General features: G+C 39.0%; 1 protein-coding gene across 2 annotated transcripts in view; it reads right to left on the bottom strand.

Annotated features, from left to right (window-relative positions):
- Positions 1-10253: 10253 nt before the first annotated feature.
- Positions 10254-20196, bottom strand: part of LZTS3 (leucine zipper tumor suppressor family member 3) — a 180637-nt gene continuing 170694 nt past the window's right edge. For both annotated transcript variants that reach the window (XM_089653363.1, XM_089653364.1), the window contains exon 4: positions 10254-13970. In XM_089653363.1, coding sequence (XP_089509489.1) covers positions 13269-13970 — 702 coding nt within the window. In that variant the 3' untranslated portion in view covers positions 10254-13268. The remainder of the gene's footprint in view (positions 13971-20196) is intronic.

Below are 20196 nucleotides of genomic sequence, written 5' to 3'. Positions count from 1 at the left end.
TTTTTACGAATTGTGAATTGTTCAAGCGTCAGCCTCCTACTTCATGCTTTAAAAACACACATATCAAAGGAATGATACTAATAATAAGTGCCTAAAATTGTCCAAAATTCGTCTGCCAGAATCCTGACACCAGGCCAGGGATGTGAGGAAGAGGTCCTTGACCTCACCAACATGTGGACAAGGTGCTTTGCCAGGAGGAACCCTATGCTTTTCTTTTCTGCAGTGGGTTTTCCCCTAAGATCTATACCAGACTCACAGTGTCTGGTATGGAATTTGGATGGGACTCTATACCCTTTTTTTTATCAGCATGGAGCCCCTCTAGGATAAGGGGTCTGATATGTCTTTTGGCTGGATCTCCATGGTTTTTTTTTTTCAACAGTAGACACGTGCAATTCGTTTTGTTATGAATAGAAATTTGGATTAAATTTTCGTTATTCAGATACATCCGAATCTGTGAATCACAATAGTAACAAATTTCAACAAATCCATAATAAATTATAATGAAAACAACAATTTAATTTGTATTAATTTGTTTCATTCAGATGACATGATGCTATAGTTTGTTAATGTTTGAAGCATCTGAAATAATGTAACATAACAAATTATCTGAATTGATTAGAATCCTATCGTTTTCAGATGATGGTGGCGTGGTAGTCTTTGACTCATGGATAATCAGTCAAATATTATGCATTAACATTTTTCATTATTATAAAAAAATGCACTACAAGTGAAAGGTAAACCTATCACAATAAATACAGTAAGGTATACAAGTGAAATACGATGAGTCCTACTTATTGTGTTTGGGTTGGATGGAGGTGGATCCATCAGAGTCTCCAAGTCATAACATAATGAATGAATCCGAAATTATTCTCATTCTATTTGTTACTTTCAGATGCACGTGACTCCAGTCAATATCGTCCAATCAGCCCATTCCATTTCTCTTTGTGGATTGGACTAGCAGGGATGACTCGGTGTGCATTAATAATCTCCCAAAATAACAAATGAACGCGTTATAACGAATATAGCCAATCTTCCAAAATAACTTCAAAAATTACGTATCGATTCAGAACAACATATATACGGACCAATTTCCGAAAATAAATCATTCTAACATAACAAATATGTTGAAACAAAATTATTAACGTAACAAATCAGTGGACAGACCCTCTGCTGAGCAGAGCAGATTAACCCAACCCCCCGTGTGAAAGGGGCCTTACTGTTAGTCAAGCCAAGCCTCAAATTTGGGAAAATAAAGCCCATAGTAACAAAGCAAAACCACAACTAATGGGGCACACGGATTAAGGTTTTCTGTTTAAAGTGGTCATAAAGTCTCAATTTTGATTTTTTTTTTTTACCCACAGGTCAGCTTTTAATAAAGTTTACCTGAAGGTAAAATGAATATCTCCTAAATTTTCACAGTTTAGGAGATATTCTAGAGAGCAGCAGTTGGTGCCGTCACCGGCGCATGTGCTCTGAGGAAACGGCATACCAGTGCGTTCCTGCAGACCTTTGTGCCGTAGCCATGACGTCTGGCCTGAGTGATCGGAAGTGAGATCAATTGCGGCTCGACCATTCAAGACGCCGCAGCCCGGGAACCCAGAAGGAAGACCGGGTGCAGATGGAAGCCTCTACAGTGGTGACAGCACGCCGCTGGAGGGCTTCATTCTCAGGCAAGTCTTTCATAATATGCTAGTATGCAGTGCAGGGGCGGACTGACCATTTGGAAACTCAGGCACTGCCTGAGGGCCCGGGGTCAGTAGGGGACCCCTGGTACCTTTTTCATAGGCTTTTTTGAGTTTGGGCAAGGACACAGGGGTCCCATGATCCCCTATTGCCCGGGGGCCCCATGAGTTGTCAGTCTGCCCCGATGCAGTGCATTCTAGCACATTATACCTTTACCTTGCAGGGTTTGCTTTTGTTTTGTTACATTTACTACCGCTTTAATGAAGATAAAATTGGGCATGTTATGATGCGTGATCTTAGGTGGGCCTTTTCCTTTTTACATATTAATCAAACGTTTATTTATTTATTTGCAATAATAGACAAAGTCCCACTGTACTCTAACTTTCTTTATAGCAGACCATCACTAAAAAGTGAAAGGACTGCTCACCCTCCTCCCTACTTCACTTCCAACACATTTGAGGGTTTTTTTTTGTTCTTAATGAGGAGCAGGTACCTTTTTAGACAGATGACTAGTCGAGAATGATGTTGCTTATCCCGCTCCCATCCCTGGCCTTAGCCTTCTGGAACACATCACATGTCCCAGGAGGCTGCAGGATCAGTCTCACAGCGCCACACAATTTTGCCCATAAGCAGGGGAGAGCCAGCTGTGATTTATTAGTAAGTCACTTGGCTCCCAAATCCAAGATGGCGGTGCAGGACTAGAGCAGTGAGAAGAATCAGCTGCTGAAAGACCGCTCTACTTTTCACTAATTAAAAAAAAGTCTTCTTTAATTAAATTGGCACTAAGCCCGTCAATTTAACAGTTTCAAAAACAGTTAGATTCCCAGCATGCCAAGAATTCTGTCACAGTGGTTGTGCTCTCAACCAAACTGTCAAAACCATCAAATGGCTGGTGCCATAACTGATCACATGTGCAGCACCATGGCAGTTGCAGATAAAAAAGAGGCTAAGATGGCAGCTTCCTTGGCTGTAAAGGATAGGAGGACTTAGTTCTGCATTTTTTTCCTGCCCAGAGTCATCTGTCTAGGGTACACTTCCTTGCTCCTGTTGAACATAACAGTACTCAATTTTCTACTTCTACCTCTGGCTTAATTGGTCAACCCTTACAATGAACTGTTTTTAATTTGCTCCCTTTTGGTATGTTAAAGTGGAACTAAACCCATCGATTTGATTGATTCCCAGAACAGTCGCCTTCAAGGCTTGCCAGGAATGCTAACTGTCACAGTTGCTTGTGCTCTCCACCAAACTGTCAACCCATCAAATGACTGATCAAATGTGCGGCACCATGGCAACTGCAGATCAGAGAGACTAAGATGGCAGCTGCTTTGACTGTAAAGGAGAGAAGGGTTTATTTCCGCTTTAAATATACCATTGAAAACATTTTGTTATAATTGTTTTATGTGTACAAAAAAATAAATGTTAATTTTGCTGACCCCTGCGCTCTGACTATTTAGCCTTCCCTCTGCCTAGACTACAAGTCAATTAGTCCCTATGCTGTTGATAAGAAAGCAGTGGTTAAGTACTTCAGCAAAAGACAATGGGGCAGTGCTGACACCACTTAGTCCACAAAAATGATATATGCTCTCAATTTCCCACAAAAGGAAATTAAGAACGGAGTGCTTTTCTGGCAGATCTACAGGTATTGTTCTGTATTTGCAAGGTCTTTAAATGGATAAAAAATGGGTAAACGTGCATGTATTGTGAAGATATACTGAACTTTTTAATTATACTTTGACATACACTTTAATCAGTAATCAGACTGATAGAAGATTATGAGAATCTCAAGTCAGAAGGCACAGGGTATGAATAGACTTGGATTCCAAACTGGCAAATTAATAGAAGAGGAGCAAAAAGGTCAGTGTGTGACAGCATCACATCACCTCAGCCAACTGTAACAGTTGGCACTTTGGGTACCCATACATGGCTTGAAAAATGCAAACAATGTAACATATCCATGTAAGGGTGAGGAAGTGGCACTGGCGTGTGCTCCAGACTTGGTCATAGGTGGGCTGGTGAATTTTTTTTCCGACAGGTTTGCTTTAAGGAGAGGATTATTGGGTGTTCAAGAGTTATCCAGCACAATGGGAAATCTCTGCATCCAATCACCGATTGTGCCCTTTCTATACAGAAAAGAGATCCATTCATTGCACATGCACATATCTGAATCTTGGGTAAGTTGGGAGAAATCGCAGCAGGTAGCAGTGGTGTATAGTTCAAGCGCAAAAGGTCTGCTCTGCCAACCCCTTGTCCTCAGTGACATCTATTGATGCTTCCCTTGAATCAACAGCAAGGCATCTAAATACATGCCAGTACAGATTCTATGGATCTGATTGGCTGGTAACTGTAAAGGGAACATAATTTTTTTTTTTTCAAACCTATTAAGTATACATTTGAATGTGATCAGCTCAAAGTAAATCCTCTTGATGAGCAGTAATGCTTTCAAATCCTTGTTTAAAGGGTCAGTTCATATATATATATATGTATATATATACACACACACACAATACCTACAGGGTGGCAGCCGCCATATTTGTTCATTAAATGTGCAGGCTCTGTTTCCTACTTAAAAATACTGAATGCTGATTGTCCTACTTCCCTATCAAGAAAAATATATCAATCTTGACAGACTGAATGAAAACAACATTCTGATATATTATAACTGAATAAAACAAGACAAAGGTCAACAGTGATTTCTGATTAGCTGCTCTTGACAACAGCTTTGCTTTAGTTCCCTTTTTCTTTTCCCCAGTTTCTAATCATCTCCTATATGGCTAAAGCAGCAGACTTTCAGCAGAGATGCTGACCTCGTATCAATATAGAGACAGCCACTAGAGGGAGCCTCAATTAATCCATATATTAAAAACAATCATGAAAATATGGAATAACAAAAATGTGACACATCATAAAATTACTTTTGGGTAAATGTCGCAGTAATAATTCAGAATGTATACTTGCTGAATTTACAGTACAACATCGTTTTCTTTAAACATCTAATTTATAAGACACACTACAGCAATAGAACAACGTAAGCAGGCCACAGAAAGGTCGAAAACCGAACAAAAATTTGTTTTTCACATCATTAGTGTGGCAGCTGCGATACGTAATTTTCAGGTTTCAATTCAATGTGCCTGATCCAACATGATGGGTTTTGTTTAGAAGAATGAAAAAAATGATGGCACAATCGTATGCAGCATTTCCATTTTTCGATCAACAGAACGCTCGGTCTTCGACTCTTCTATGGCTGGCCTTAGCTTACTTAAAGTGGATCTTCACCCTAAAATGAATGTTCCCTCCTCTCCAACTCTCCTCATCTCTGCTACACAGATAGGGCACTTTTTTTTGTTATTAACCTTTTTTTTTTACAGAAACACTTCTGCTCCCCCCCTTCCTTCAGGTTAATGACACATTGTATGCCTCATGTGCCTTCTGGGAAATGCACATCACATATCCTAAGAGGCACAGCCCTCTATTGACAAAGGAGGAGGGGATTGGGCCTAGCATTGTGACATTGGAAGGCCCAGCGGCTGAACTTGGAAGAGCCGGCAGCCGTCACACAAGAAGATGGGGGTGCCGGAGCTGCTGAGAAGAGGATCTCAACAGGACAAAGCTGGATCTCCGCTAGGTGGGTGAGTATCTGAAATGTGCAGAACACAACATCAGGTAAGCAGGTGTTAAACACAAATAAGGGGAGGGTGAAGGTCCACTTGAAACCAAACCTGGGAACTCTAAAATGAGAATAGAATGAAAGTATATAAGCTGTGGTTACCTTCAGTGAAAACCACATGACAAAGCAATCAATAGATCCAGAGATATAGGCTGAAGTTCTATGCAATTCTTGCTTTTACCTGAAAATGTTGAACTTGACCCTGTCCCCTTATGCCTCACAATCCTCCGACTGAGAGGTAGCAAGGGGCAGGATCAAACTCTCTTTTGAGGAAAAATCAAGATTTGAGAACTTCAGCGACTTTCATCTTTGGATCTACTAATTGTTTAAATGTACTATTTTCACTGAAGGCAACCTCTTATAAATTGTCTCATCATATTCTCAAGTTTTAATTGTCTATTTTGTGAGTTGTTTACTTTAATACCCAGTTGCAAGAGTCCAACAATGATTTATTGGATGAATAAATGGCCACAGAATGGACCACAAACATCCAATGAATTTCAAGGGCCCATAAATCTCAAAATTTAAGTACAATGAAATGGTCTAGGGACTTAGAAGTGGCAACATCCCCAGAGTTTGATTGCTTGCTCTGTGAAAAGCCAGATGTGACCAGGATCAGTGAATCAATGAATCAACAATAAAGCCCTCAAAATGTGTTGAATGTTTGCAATCTTTTCCTTGGTCATTTACTGAACCAATAAATCATTGTTGGATTCTTGTATCACTTGTTTGGTGTTCTTCTTGGTCAAATGTATATAGACTACTCAATTTAGATGACCCTTATTTTTGAGGGGCACCCACTTTGAGGAAATCCGCCAAACCAAGGCCATTTGGCTCCACTATGGACTAAACTTCTATTGGTAGAGGATCCACCTCCACCTTGTTTCAGTTTACTTATAAGGCAGTGCAGAGAGCATTAACAATGAGCAGTGTAATATTCTATTGCACATATTCTATTGCATTCTGCACCTTGCACATTATTCTTTGATTTAGTAAATGAACTTATCTGTGCATTAAATTCCAACAATCTGAGTAGTCCCACAACTAATGTCTTAGTCTTCCCTCTTAAGGTGGCATCAAAAACACTCTCTACACTGGATTGGTAAACATGTACACTCATTGCAGTCATTGCAGTATTGTTTATTAAATAAAATCTAGGTCATCATATTCTACCATCTGTGAACAGGTTCTATTACTAAAGTAATAGTGGCTAGTTAAGGATCTGAATAGTCTCAGCTGACAGGAAGTTCTAGACGGCAGTCTCCTGGCTGAAATAATGGTCTGTAGGTTATTGTACTAGTGGTAACACCCACCAATTCCTTAAGAATTGGTGGCCAATAGGCAACATGTTCCTGAAGACATACAGTGTTTCTTTGGTTTGATCCCTGGGATTGTTATCTGAATTGTTTCAGAGTGTAAGAAAATTGCAAAGAGATGAAACATATCATCATCAGTTTGCTCATCGTCAGCACGTGTGTATGTGTGTTTGTGAGAGGGGAAGGGGGCCACACTACCAAAAACAAAAAATGTAGTTTAGTAAAGGTGCCGATGTTGCTGGATCACTTGCCAGCTGATGGAAAACTAATAGAGAAGGACACAATGCAGTAGGACAGCCATTCTCAAAAAGGGTTCCATGGAAACCTAGGTGTTCACCTAAGGTTGCAAGGGGTTCTTTGAGCTGTGGCTGATTTACCTCCAATTTGATACTGTCTATACAGTTTCAGGGCCAATTCCACTTGGCAGAACCAGCTGCTTGGCACAAATAATATTTTTAGCTGTTTGGAAAGGTGGCATTCTGTCCATCACTATAAGGGGGCACTTTCCCCACTGGCCGCCATTAGAAGGTGCAATTTTCCACTGACCCCCAATTAATTGGTTTAAGCAGGAGTCCTCTGAATTCATAAAATCATTTCAAGGGTTCCTCTGGAACAAAAAGGTTGGGAAAGGCTGCATTAGGAGGACCCAAGGGCATGAGAGACAAATATAGGAACTGAAATAACAGTTTTAGAGGTTATTCCTACAAATGGAATTCTAGCCAAATGGTGAGATTAGGGAGAAGCAGTGAGTGACTAGGATTTAAATCTGCAGTATCTTAAAGTGTTTTTCTTTTATATCAGCTTGTGTTTCAGGGAGATGGACATTACCTAAGTACAAGTCAGCAGGCCACATAGAAAAGTAATGTATCCCCAGAAAAACCTTGCATTTTAGGATAAAGAAGCTATAGGAAAATGTCCAGCTAATAAATATTCTACATATAGTCATAATTATTTGAAAGATTTGAGGATTTATACCATGTACAGTAGTTTTTACCACTCATAGAGTAACATAATATGAGGGGTCTTCAAAACGTTTCCGCACTTTTTTAAACTCTATTTATTAAGAGTTTCACAAACAATGTGACAAATGGTATACTAAACTGCAAGGTCCGCCAGCTTGCCAGACAGACTAGTCACACTAGTCACACTAGTCACACTAGTCACATAACACTCAGACATGTTGAGGATTCATTACCCAAATCACTAAAAGATTCCAGAACAGAGAGAGGTCTCTACTGATGGATCTGTGGCACTGCGACCTAGTTATGAGCATTATGAAACCAAGCAAGGGTTTCACTCCTTGCCTAATGAAGTCTCCAAAACACAAAATAACAGGATGAACTGAAAATTCTGAGACGAGACCATCACATAATGTTTTTGCACAGGGAAACATGCAGAAACAATGTGGTGGTTTCATCACCCAAGTCACCAACAGATTTCAGTAACCATTGAGTGTTTTGTCCATGATTTTTAGCACGGTCTTTAAGAATGTGAAGCACTTGGAACCTAATACATCACTGTATCATCTCTGCCAAATATTGGAGACTGCACCATTGTGTGTTACCAGTGCATCTGGTTCTCCATCAAATACCAATGGCATTAGAATAATATTGAAATAGGTGGTTGTAATCATGCAAGTAGATCCAAAAACAACACAATGTGGTCCAGAGGAAGTGACAATGATGGTAGTAACCGACTCATAGGGACATGTTTTGCCCATGGTTTACTCCATATGATTATTGCCTCCCCCACACTAGCAATTTGTGTCGTTCAAAAGGTATCCATATTGACTCTTTAGTTTGATTCCTCAGCACATGGAATATATATATATATATATATATATATATATATATATACACACACACAGGGTGATTGAAAAGTAACTCCCTATTTTAAACAATTTTTTATATGAAGTTACTTTTTTCTCAATTCTTTAATGTATGTCCCTTAATCTATGACAATTAAATCTGCGATACCATGAATGCCGAAAGGTATCTCACTATGCTGCAAGATGAAATCTGGCCAGTTGTCAATACTTGGGAGAATATTGAAGACTTGATTTTTATGCAAGATGGTGCTCCTCCACATTTTGCTGTTATTGTTCGTGAATGGCTGAATGAACATTTTCCTGGGAGATGGTTGGGTCGACCTGGTCCGCATGAGTGGCCGGCCAGAAGCCCTAATTTAACACCCTGTGACTTTTTTCTTTGCGGTTGGTTGAAGGAACAAGTTTACTCTACAAAACCAAAGACTTTAGAAGAACTTGAAGGGCGACTACGAAAAGTTATTTCTGCCATCCCACAAGAGTTCCTGAGAAGATCAGTTGATGCGATTCCCGAGCGGCTTCAGAAGCTGCAAGCGAATGCTGGTGCACATATCGAATTTTAAATAAAACTCCATGTTATGTGTGTTCTTCTCATATTCGTTTTTTGGAAAAATAATGATTAAAAAATAAATTATAAGATTTTCAAAATAAGGAGTTGCTTTTCAATCAATCAATATATATATATATATATATATATATTGTTTAGCCCAACTGTCAAACAAGGGCATACAAATAGCTAACGTGGCTTTCTAATACTTTTAACCATATCCAACCAAAGCGAACATAATGTCCCATAATGCCATGAGAGTGATACTTATCAGTCTTGTAAGAAATCCATAATAGGTCCCATCATGACTTACACAGCCTGACTGGTTTCGCCGGGCCTACCCGGCTGCATCAAAGGCTTTGGTTGGATATGGTTAATATAAATACCTTTTGAACAACAGGAATTGCTAGTATGAGGGAGGCCAATAATCATATGGAGTAAACCTTGGGCAACACATGCCCCTATGAGTCTGTTACTACCATCATTGTCACCTCCTCTGGACCACATTGTGTTGTTTTTGGATCTACTTGCTTGATTACAGACACCTTATTCAATTTTGTCTATATATGGAATCTAGGATGCAAATACAATTGAACAGCCCCTAAACAGGACAGATTTAATCAGGCCTGTTATTCAACTGGAGTGTACCTGTTGAGGAAAATCTGTGCACAAACAACTATCCAGCATGCTGGAAAATATATATTCTTCATGGCCACCTTTCTAACTTTTATCTATTTCTATATATCACTGTCCCTGTTTTCCTGAGAGCTCTCAGTAGGAAGTTGCAATAAACTTTTTTTTTATTTAAAATAATGTATATGAAGCCTATAGGTCCCTGAACATGATTGTTTAAGGGTTTTAGTGGAGTTTGTTTTGTACTGAGTGTGTTTTTTTGTCATTTTAATTAATAAATTAAGTGATTTGTATGTTAATGATATCTGTCAATGTTTTTCTTACTGCTATACAATGCTTGAAAAAGTGATTTGGGTAGAGGTTTGAATGGTAAATCCATTTTTTCCTTTGTTGTTTTTTGAAACACATTCAAGTGTCAATGCACTATAAGATCAGCCCATCTTCACTGTGGGCCAGTTTGAATAAAACGGGACATTGGAACCAATGATACAATATATCTATACATCAAAATCAAGATCACTAAATCACCAGATGATGTCCTGTACACAGACCATTTTGGAGAAAACAATGACTAAAATGGACAAATCTCAATAATGTTCCATTTATGATTAGCTTGATATCCAGTTGACAATGGTGAAAAAAGTATTGGCAATAAAAGGAGCAGAAGGGTCCAGAGACTTCATGAACCTTTGCCCCACTTGATATAATCATAAACAAGAAAAAAATAATAATTACAATAACAAAATAATGTTCTCCAAGGTGCTTTCTCCTAATAGTATTTTTTTAAATATTCTATCAAAAATACATTTGTCTGATATCCCTCTGTTCAGATCTACGAGCTTGGGTTACAATTCTAAGGATGTCCAGTATATTAGGCATAAACATTGGTGGAATTATGAAATATGAAATAGTTGTTAATGCCTTCCATACATTATAATTAGAGCAACATATAATTGAAATATATTTATTCAAAATAAAAGCTAATAAAGGCTGCTTAGATTTTACACCTGGGTCTAAAAGAGCATATTGAGCCAAATGGCTTAGTACATATGAAATGAGCACAGATTGTATTTGTTGATGCTAACACTACAATCCTCATTCCCTTGAATATTTCCCCCAGGGCTCTTGCATGATTGATAAAAAAAAGGGAACATCTAAAGTTTCCCATTATACCAAAGATGGTGGCCTAACCTAACCTTGGGATTTTTCCTTATTAAGGCTAAAGTGGACTTTTTTTCACCAGCTGCAAATAAATATTAAATCATCCATCAGCTAAGGGCGTACAGAGATCATACATCAAGCTGTACCTATCATAATCTGGCCATAGATACCAGAAGACAGGATATAAAAGCGTGATTTGTCTTGAGATGGCTTTCAGACCAGATTGCTGCGTAAACATGAAAGCTTGGATTGGCCAATTGTTCATGGTAAGCTTATGAAGAACAGAGGAAATACACACAAACACCCCCAGTTACCTAGAGGGAATCAGACGCCGCTTTCAGATCTGTGTAAGTCTTGCTTGTATTAATACTGTTGGCTGATATTCAGCCAGTGTGTACAGCAGCATGTCCGACAAACTTTTGTTGAACAAGCATGCTGGAAAACCAGCATCTGATCAGCGCTGGAAGCCAATGGCTGCGAGCATTGATCAGTGTGTTCTGACGGGGGATAATCCCTTTGTCAGAACACAATAGGTCAGTGGGGGAGATTGCGACACTAACATTGTTTAGTTAGTAAGCAACCTTTCAGTTGTTTTCATTCAGCCCCCAGGCATCAATGAAAATAAAACTTCCCATGTGTATTTAGCATAACTGATTGGTTTGTTGCCTTGATTCTCCCTCCCCCCAATCTGAGATCTGCTATAAGAGGGATTGCAAACAGCTGATACCAAGTCAAAGTCCAGTACTTAGACTGCTTGCTTTTACCAAAACACATCCAAGTATGTATTGAGAAATATAGAGTTACTCTGGAACTCCCTGCCCCAACCCATCAGATTATCACCTACTCTCCTCTCCTTTAGGCGCACCCTGAAAACCCATCTCTTCAGGGAAGCCTACCCCACCCCCTGCTAACTTGCCGACCTCCTCCACTCTTCCTACCACTCCATCCCCCACAGCTATCTCCTCCTGTGCCACCATCCCCTCCCTCCTAGATTGTAAGCTCGAAAGAGCAGGGCCCTCAATCCCCTCATGTTTTGCATTGTATTGGTATTGTTCTGTCACATGTTCTGTCCCCCTTTGTAATGTACAGCGCTGAGCGAACTATTGGCGCTTTATAAACTCTGTATAATAATAATAATAATTATTATTTTGTGTATTTAATATCGATCTGTAGTTCATTTTTAATTCCTAAACAGAATGGAATTTACCTTAAAATACAATTTCTACAAAAATGCTATCTTTCAAACACCAACTGCCTTCTCTTCTTGACATAAAACAGCCTAAGCTCTACATAGAAGGTTCATCTCTACATAGAACATACAACCTCTACATGGAATAATTTAATCTCTGCATAAAATATTCCAACCTCGTGATTATTCTCACACGATATTCATGCCCTTTCGTACTGTATTGAATGTTCTCACTTGTTCAGTCACAGAAGAATGCCTCTACCACTACACTGAAAGCAACCACTTCTACAAAGAATTTTAAAATTGCACTGTCCTCATCTCACATGGAAAATTCAGAATACCTCCATCTATACACAGAATATCTCCACTTCCAAAAACCATTTCAGCCTCTACCTAACCCCATCCAAACTCTTCACAGAATACTTCTACCACTGTAGATATTGTCTGAACCTCGTTTTAAAGTATTGGCACCTCTTTTAGAAACACTCTCACCTCTATAGAAAGCTTTCATCCCTACATACAGAACCATTGGAGAGATTAAGAAAATTGAATATATCCCTTGTGTTCATTGAATCGTCTTGCAGCATTAACCAGAGACATAATCATGAGTTTTACCTCGAAGTCATAAGATGGATGTAAACAGCATGGTGTGCTGGCAAAAATATTGTTATCCTCTGTTGTTGGAACCCTACGATTTAATATAAAATACAATTACTACTATCCCTCTAAGATTTTTGGATAATTCACAGTAAACAGTGACTAGAGCTGTGGAACGTGTATCATAGGTAGATCGCTAGATTTCACCGCACAGCAGAACTCTCATTACTAGCCAATATGGCTAAAATAACTCAAAGTCCAAGTCATTTTGACCTTTCTTTCCAAGAGTCCAAAAAGGATTAAGGACCAGTAACAGTCACAGACCTGCACCTCCACTTAGTCTGCAACAGACACATCCATTTGTTAAAAAGATAGTGGTCTGGCAGACAGAGAGAGGTGCAGGGAAGGGAAAGGGGAAACAGACATATAGCATCATTGGCGGCATAACAAACTGTATACCATAAATGTTTCATCTGCACTTAGATTACAGCAAGCACTTTTTCTGATGAGACACCTCTGTACTGAAGGGTCTACCAGGTTCTAGAGTCTATGGTCCCTTCAGAACTCAGTAAGGTCTTCTCCTGATGACCATGAGCTGGTTAGGTAGCACATGCACAGTGAGAAACTAGCTTTGTACACTTGGTCAGTTGTCCTCATATTTCGGTGGACTCTATCCTCTCCAACCTAGATGGTGTCCAAGCTTTCTTGTCCTCAGCTGGTGGTGTTGTGACCTTTGTATTTACCTCACAGATCCTTTGCTCCAGTTGTTGATTTTTCTGATACATCTCAACGTAATTGAGCTGTAGCTGTTTCTGGTATTTTATCACCTTCTCCTTCTCCTCTTGCCAAGTACGTTTTTCCTCCTCAAAGTCCAAAATCAGCTGATCCCTTTGTTGTTTCTCTAGGGCTAATTCTATCTGGAGTTTTTCTATGTCTTTCTTTAGACTCGCTACAATGTCCTCACTCTGGCGTTTCATCTTGGCCTCATCACTCTCGCAAAGAGTGTCTCTCACTTTTTCATTGAGTTCTTGGGTGTACGGGTTCTGACCTACATTTGATAAAACCTCCTTTAGGTCTGCAATCTCTTGCTCGCATTGGCTAAGCTTCTCTTTCATTTGTTGAGCCTCGCTTTGTTTCCTCTGCATCTCGCTCTCACAGATCTCAAGGCTGACACTCTTTGAGCTATATGAATCCTTAATGGAGGCAATCTGGTCCTCCTTCTCTCTCAGAAAGGACTTTGCTTCTTTTAGTTGTGTTCTTAGGCCTACTATCTCATTAAGTTTCTGACCTACGTCAGACTGGGAATCTTTCAACTGTTGCTTCAGCAATGATATCTCACCAGCTTTCTGACAAACCTGCAAAGAGAAACACAAATCAGTTATGTGAAATATTTTCAGTAAATAGTTTTTTTCAGTAGACAGTGAGGCAACATAAAAAAGGTTGTGGGTAGGACAAGTTGTATAAAAAGTTCTTGAAAACTTAATTTCCAGTGCAAAGGTCACCACTTCAAATGACCTTCATAGTCTCATTATTGTAATGTCTAGATATTGGAAACCACACTTTGCATTTAGCTGCAGATTGATCTATTCTTGGTTACAGTGCTGTAATTCTTGGAACAATGCCAAGCTCTAGTGTCTCAAACAAAAATCTACACCTTGCTGTATGGTATGCAGGCTACATCCAGAAGTTTATCTGTAAGATTAATAAAAGGATTTGGAAATATTACAGGTTGCCCAGCAGCTTTGTTCCCTTTAAACTTACCATTTTGCTATAGTATAGAATTTAGATGAAGCCATATCAGTAAATGAAGTTTACACTGAATAAAGAATACAGTAGTGAAATTGAAGTCAAAAGGAGGAACCATAGGAGCTGAGAGCTGGGGAAGGGGGTGGAACTAAGGAGATTGACACTCCCAGAAGTGTCAGTTTCACTTCCGACTTCAGCAGATTTCGCAGGATCTGAGCGGCATTTGTTAGTGAAGGCAAAAAGAAAAGTCAGTGTGTACTGACTTCTTTTTTCAGGTATAGTGTCCTCTAAATTCTATACTATAGTAACAGAATTGCTTTAAAGTACAAACTAGGGCAACTCTGATGTAAAAATGTATGAATTGAGGTGATCATTAGTGAAAATGGTATGTCTAAAATAATTAGCAGAGTTGTATAAAAATTTTGGAATTTCCTATAGAACCTATCCTCCTGCTTCGTTCAGAGCATCCCTATTGGTCAGTGGACTAACAGACACATTAAAAGACCAATAGTCAGGTTTAAAGTGGTTTTAAAGCCTGAAGGTTTTTTACATTCATGCATTCTATGCATCAAGGTACAAAACCTTCAGTTTGCAGCTCCCCCCTTAGTTGCCCCCTCATACTCACCTGAGCCCGATTCTGATCTAGCAAAAAGTTAGTGTATATTGACTTCTTTTTACAGCTATAGTTTCCTCTAAATTTTGTACTATAGTAACAGGATTGCTTTAACGTAAACTTGTGACAAACTAGGCCAACTCTGATGTAAATATGTATGAATTGAGATGATCATTTGTTCAGAGACTCCCTATTGGTCAGTGGACCAACAGACGCATTAAAAGACCAATAGTAAGGTTTAAAGTGGTTTTAAAGCCTGAAGGTTTTTTACATTCATGCATTCTATGCATCAAGATAAAAAACCTTCAGCTTGCAGCTTCCCCCCTCATACACCCATATATACTCATCTGAGCCCGATCCTGATCCAGCAATGTGCATGACAGCAGAAGCACTCCAGGGTCTTTGCCTCCTCATTCGCTGAAACACAGTAGCGGGAGCCATTGGCTTCCACTGCTGTCAATCACAGCCAGTGAAGAGCAAGTGGTGGATGGAGCTAAGCTCAGCCCGTCCTGCCCAGTGTCATTAGTACAGTATCAGTGCTTTTTATTAGCACTGATCACTGTATTGGCGTCACAAGAGATATCAGTGACAGCCAGTTCCCCCCAGTGTAGGAGTGCCCGCCGCAGTCCCTCAGTCCCGCTATAAGTCGCTGATCACCGCCATTACTAGTATAATTTTTTTTTTAAAAAACTCCAGTATCTATACCTCCATTTGTAGATGCTATAACTTTCATGTAAACCAATTAATTTACACGTATTGGGATTTTTGTCACTGTGGTGACACTGTACTGCTAGGGTGACAATATGTTAAAAAAAAAACAAAAACAAAAAAATAATAATTTAAAACAAAATAAAATAATGTGAAAAAAAAATTTAAAAATAATTTTTGGTTATAAACTAATTTGGGTTTATTTTTTTTTACTAAAAAGATAGCTGAATACAGTTTGGCCAAGATTTATGAAGAAAGATTATTTATTTGCAAAATGTTATAAGAAAAACACTTTTTTTTTAAAATTTTTGGACTTTTTCATTTATATAGCAAAATAATAAAAATTCCAGTGGTGAATAAATACCACCAAAATAAAGTTTTATCTGTCTCAAAAAAATGCTAAAAAATGTATATGGGTACAGTGTTGCATGACTGCACAATTGTTATTCAAAGTGTGATAGCACAGAAAGCTGATAATTGGCCTGGACAGGAGGGGGTGAAAGTGTCTGGACTTGAAGTGGTTAAGGTACGTTAGGCTGCACATTAATATACATTGCAATAAGATAGCCTGTGCATTTAGAACTTACCACCAGTGCATCACAAAATGTAACTGGTCCATTTCTATAATTTAGAGCAGTGTTTCTCAACCTTTTTTCAGTCAAGGCACCCTTTAAAAATTATTGGCAATCCCGAGGCACCCTTTAAAATTATGGACAGTCTTGAGGCACCCCATTCTAAAATAGGGTGCTCAAGACTGGTCATAATTTTAAAAGAGAACCCCATTCTAAAATGTGAAAAACTATTCTAATAGTAATAGTAAGGCAGGCGTGTCCACCCACTGGGTTGTACAAGTTTTGGGCAATTTTTAGACATTTTGCCGAGGCACCACTGAAGAAACCTCAAGGCACTCCAGGTTGCCTGGGCACCCTGGCTGAGAAAGGCTGATTTAGAGCACCACAAGGCACTGCATGATGTACATTGTGGTGTAATACAGTGTAGGTTTGTTGCCAGATACTGTACTTGTGTATTGGGGTGCAATTCTAAATTAATGTCATCACAACGTAAAGTTTGTTGCTTTACTGCACTTTGTGTCTATACGCAATTTAATGCATATTTTGTTATGCATTACTGCAACAAAAAGGGGTAAAACCAGCCTAAAACTTTACAGAAAATATCAGTTTATGAACCTGCAAAATTAAGAAGTGACTCCACTTTTGTTGAGAAAAACCACTTCTTGGAGATATATGTACATTGCAGGAATTTTAACAAACTGTGTAGCAGATTCCTACCTTTTGTTTCACCATATCCTTTGGATACTGATTGTGAATAGAAGGGTCTGTTGCATTATAGTCACCTATTGCACTCTCAGTGTTCTAATGAGAAAGGATGCAGGGTCTTCATTCAGAAGTATTTAACCCTTGGGGTATATCCCACCAAAACTGAAATTCCTATTGCAAAGGGTGCCTAAAAGTTTACTATCTTAACTCAGACTTCTGGGGAAATCAGTAAGCCAATCACACAAGCAGGAGCTGTCAATTCTGGGAGTATTCCATGCACCAATGGTGTACAGCAGGGGTGCCCAACCTGTGGCCTGCGGGTCACATGTGGCCCTCAACCCCAAATCAGGGAAGCACACTTCTATTTTATCCTGGTGAGCTTTCAAAAAGTTATAATAAAAGTCTATAACAAAGTGCAGCTAACAGGAAAGCTTCAGGTACCATGCACTGCATCCGCAGTGCAGGTAAACCGCAGTGTGAAAGTGGCCTTATAGGGGGCTCAGGACAGTAAGGGTGCATTTACGTTGATTTTTGGGGGCAGTAAAATCCCATAGTTGAGATGTGATTCAACTCACACACCCCTAACCACTGGTGCAGCGTCACACGGGTGACCCCGCCCTATGCTCCAGGGGGCCCGTTCAGCCTCCCCATCACATTCTGTTTTACACTCAGACAAGAAGGGCTGTGGGTGTGGCATATACATGAACCAAACCTCTCCATGTTCCTTCTGCAATTGTTGAAAGCAGGCTTCTCCTCCTCTCCCTCCTGCCAGCATTCAGCAGCTGCAGGAGGACAATATTCATTATGCTATTTAAAATTAAAAATCCAAACTTCTAAATTATTTAATTTCATTGTGGCCCATGAACAGTTACCAAATCACTTAAGTGGCCCTCGCTGTTCAAAAGGTTGAGCACCCCTGGTGTAGAAATTGGCTCCAGGATGCCAAATTGCATTACATTTTACAACAACAAAAAACTACAGTGGCTACAGATTGAAAAAGAAAGGTAATTTTTGTAAGTAATAAATTACAATAAGACTTGAGTAGCAATTTTATATGCTGTGTTATTTGTTTTATTTGTTATATTTTTTTCACATAAATATGAAGTTATCCCTTTAAAGATCAAATGAACAAAAAACATATGCGAAAGCAAAAATTAAAGGGCGTTGCACTGTAAATCTGTTATCAGCTTTGGTAGAAGCTGCTCTACTTTATCTGGAATTTTTGGGCCCAATTCCAAAATTCCAGCAGATATGTGTAGACACTCTCAGCTTCATTATCTCTCGTACATACTTGACCATTGGTTTAACGTTTACTTCATGTATGAGTTTGTCTCCATCTGATGACATATTAGTTTCACAGTACAGAGTCCGTATATCTATATTTAAAAATTAACACCAGATTTGCAAAAAAGGCAAAAAAAGAAAGAAAGAGTTGCTTTATAGTGGACCTTGCACTTCAGCCTAGGTCTGCTTGTTCAACGTGACCTCTGACCTCTCTTCCCCTTCCTAAAACTGTGGGGGCAAAAATACTTGGATATACTTTTTCCACCTTCTGCAGTGCAGGGGATGACAGTATCCATCCAACAAGATCCCAGGGAATGTCAAGGTGCCCAATCTTCAGAAGAAGACATTGCAACACAGTGGAGGATCGTCTTCTTGCAAGATTTGTGCTACCCAACACTTTTCGAGGTCTGGGTGGAAGGAGGAAGACGGCATCCTCACCTAGGTGCAGTGGGAAGACTTTGGGGAAAGGTAGGTATATTATCTAACTTTCAAAAAAGGGGGGTTGTGAAAAAGAGATTCACAGAAAAGCGGCTACATAATGAACAGAACGTGACACTAAGGGAATAATTTCCAAAAATTATGCTTTATTACACACAAATGAATATGACATATGGGCATTTGCCCTGGCTTACCATCACCTCAGTATGAGACAATACACACAGACCTAAAACCATTTAAAATGACACAAAAACCGGTCTAAATGTATGTGTAGCAGGGAAAATGGCTACATGAGTCTAGTGTCCCTGCAACACAAACACACAGGTGAACACTTCCCTAGGGAGGTGTATCCAAAAATTATGCCATGGGCATACCATAATAGAGGATATAAGGGATTAAACAGTAACCATAATGGCAAATCCCTATCAAGAAATCCAAAAAATTATGCTGTAAATATATCACATGTATGCAATGGAGCAAGCACAATATGCGTCAAAAAGGAGAGTAGCAGGCCTCAGACCTGTATGAAGAAAGACATAAATGTCAAATATATTGTACAATACATTCAAAACATAAAAAGCTTGTTATTAAACGTCTTAATCGGAAATGGGATGTATGTTTCCTGGAAGCTTATATTAGACAGAGCATCATCCCACGTGGTTTGAGAAGCAAGGTAGTTCCAGCTGAACATTTACATAATGAAAGATTTTTGGAGAAATGGAAAATGCTGTGCATAGAACATGGAATTAATGGTATGAAACTCATTGTAGAGGAGGAAAAATTACAACTTGAAGAATTGGATCAGGCCATTAATAAAAGTGTGTCTGGACTAGACCCTTTTAAAAATCAGGAGAATTTTGAAAAATATAATGAGCAATTGAAAAAGGAAGTTGAAAAAGTACAAAAAAATCTTAGAACCACTAAACAAACTAAATTTAGACGTGATTTAAAAGACTGGGAAACAGGTGAGATATTTGATCTCACTACAAAAAGAAGTAGAAGTCGGTCTAAACGAAGAGTTTTTCGCTCACACTCTAGATCAATGGGAGAAACTATGTCCAGTGAAAGTGACTCTGAAAATCTTGGAAAATCTGTTTCTTTTTTAGACCAACAAAATGGAGAACTTCCTCATACCAATCAACTACAGATGGGAAGAGGATCCAAAAAGAAAGTAGAGGAATCCTTAAAAAACAAACATCAGGAGGACAAGGGCAGAACAAGAAGTCAGAGGAGGTAGTAGTAGAAAATATCCATGATAAAAAGGTAATCAATTTGGCTAATTTTCCACTCAAAAAAGAGCATATTTCTTTATTGAATAAAGGTATGTCCTTTTCACCAGTGACCCCCATGGACGAGTTTGAGGTATTTAAAGATGTTAACTTATTTTTAAGAAAGGTGTTCTTGAGAATGATACATGGTAATCCCACTATGTTGGAGGATATGGCCTCTGACTCGTCCATGGAGGATCGCAAGATGTTGGATATGTTGATATCTCTCATAGAGGAAAATGAGGAT

Source organism: Staurois parvus, unplaced genomic scaffold (assembly GCF_062004578.1).
Source record: "Staurois parvus isolate SC_StPar_1 unplaced genomic scaffold, SC_StPar_1.0 ptg000708l, whole genome shotgun sequence".
Taxonomy (NCBI): Eukaryota; Metazoa; Chordata; class Amphibia; order Anura; family Ranidae; genus Staurois; species Staurois parvus.
This window is presented reverse-complemented; position numbering and strand designations above follow the sequence as displayed.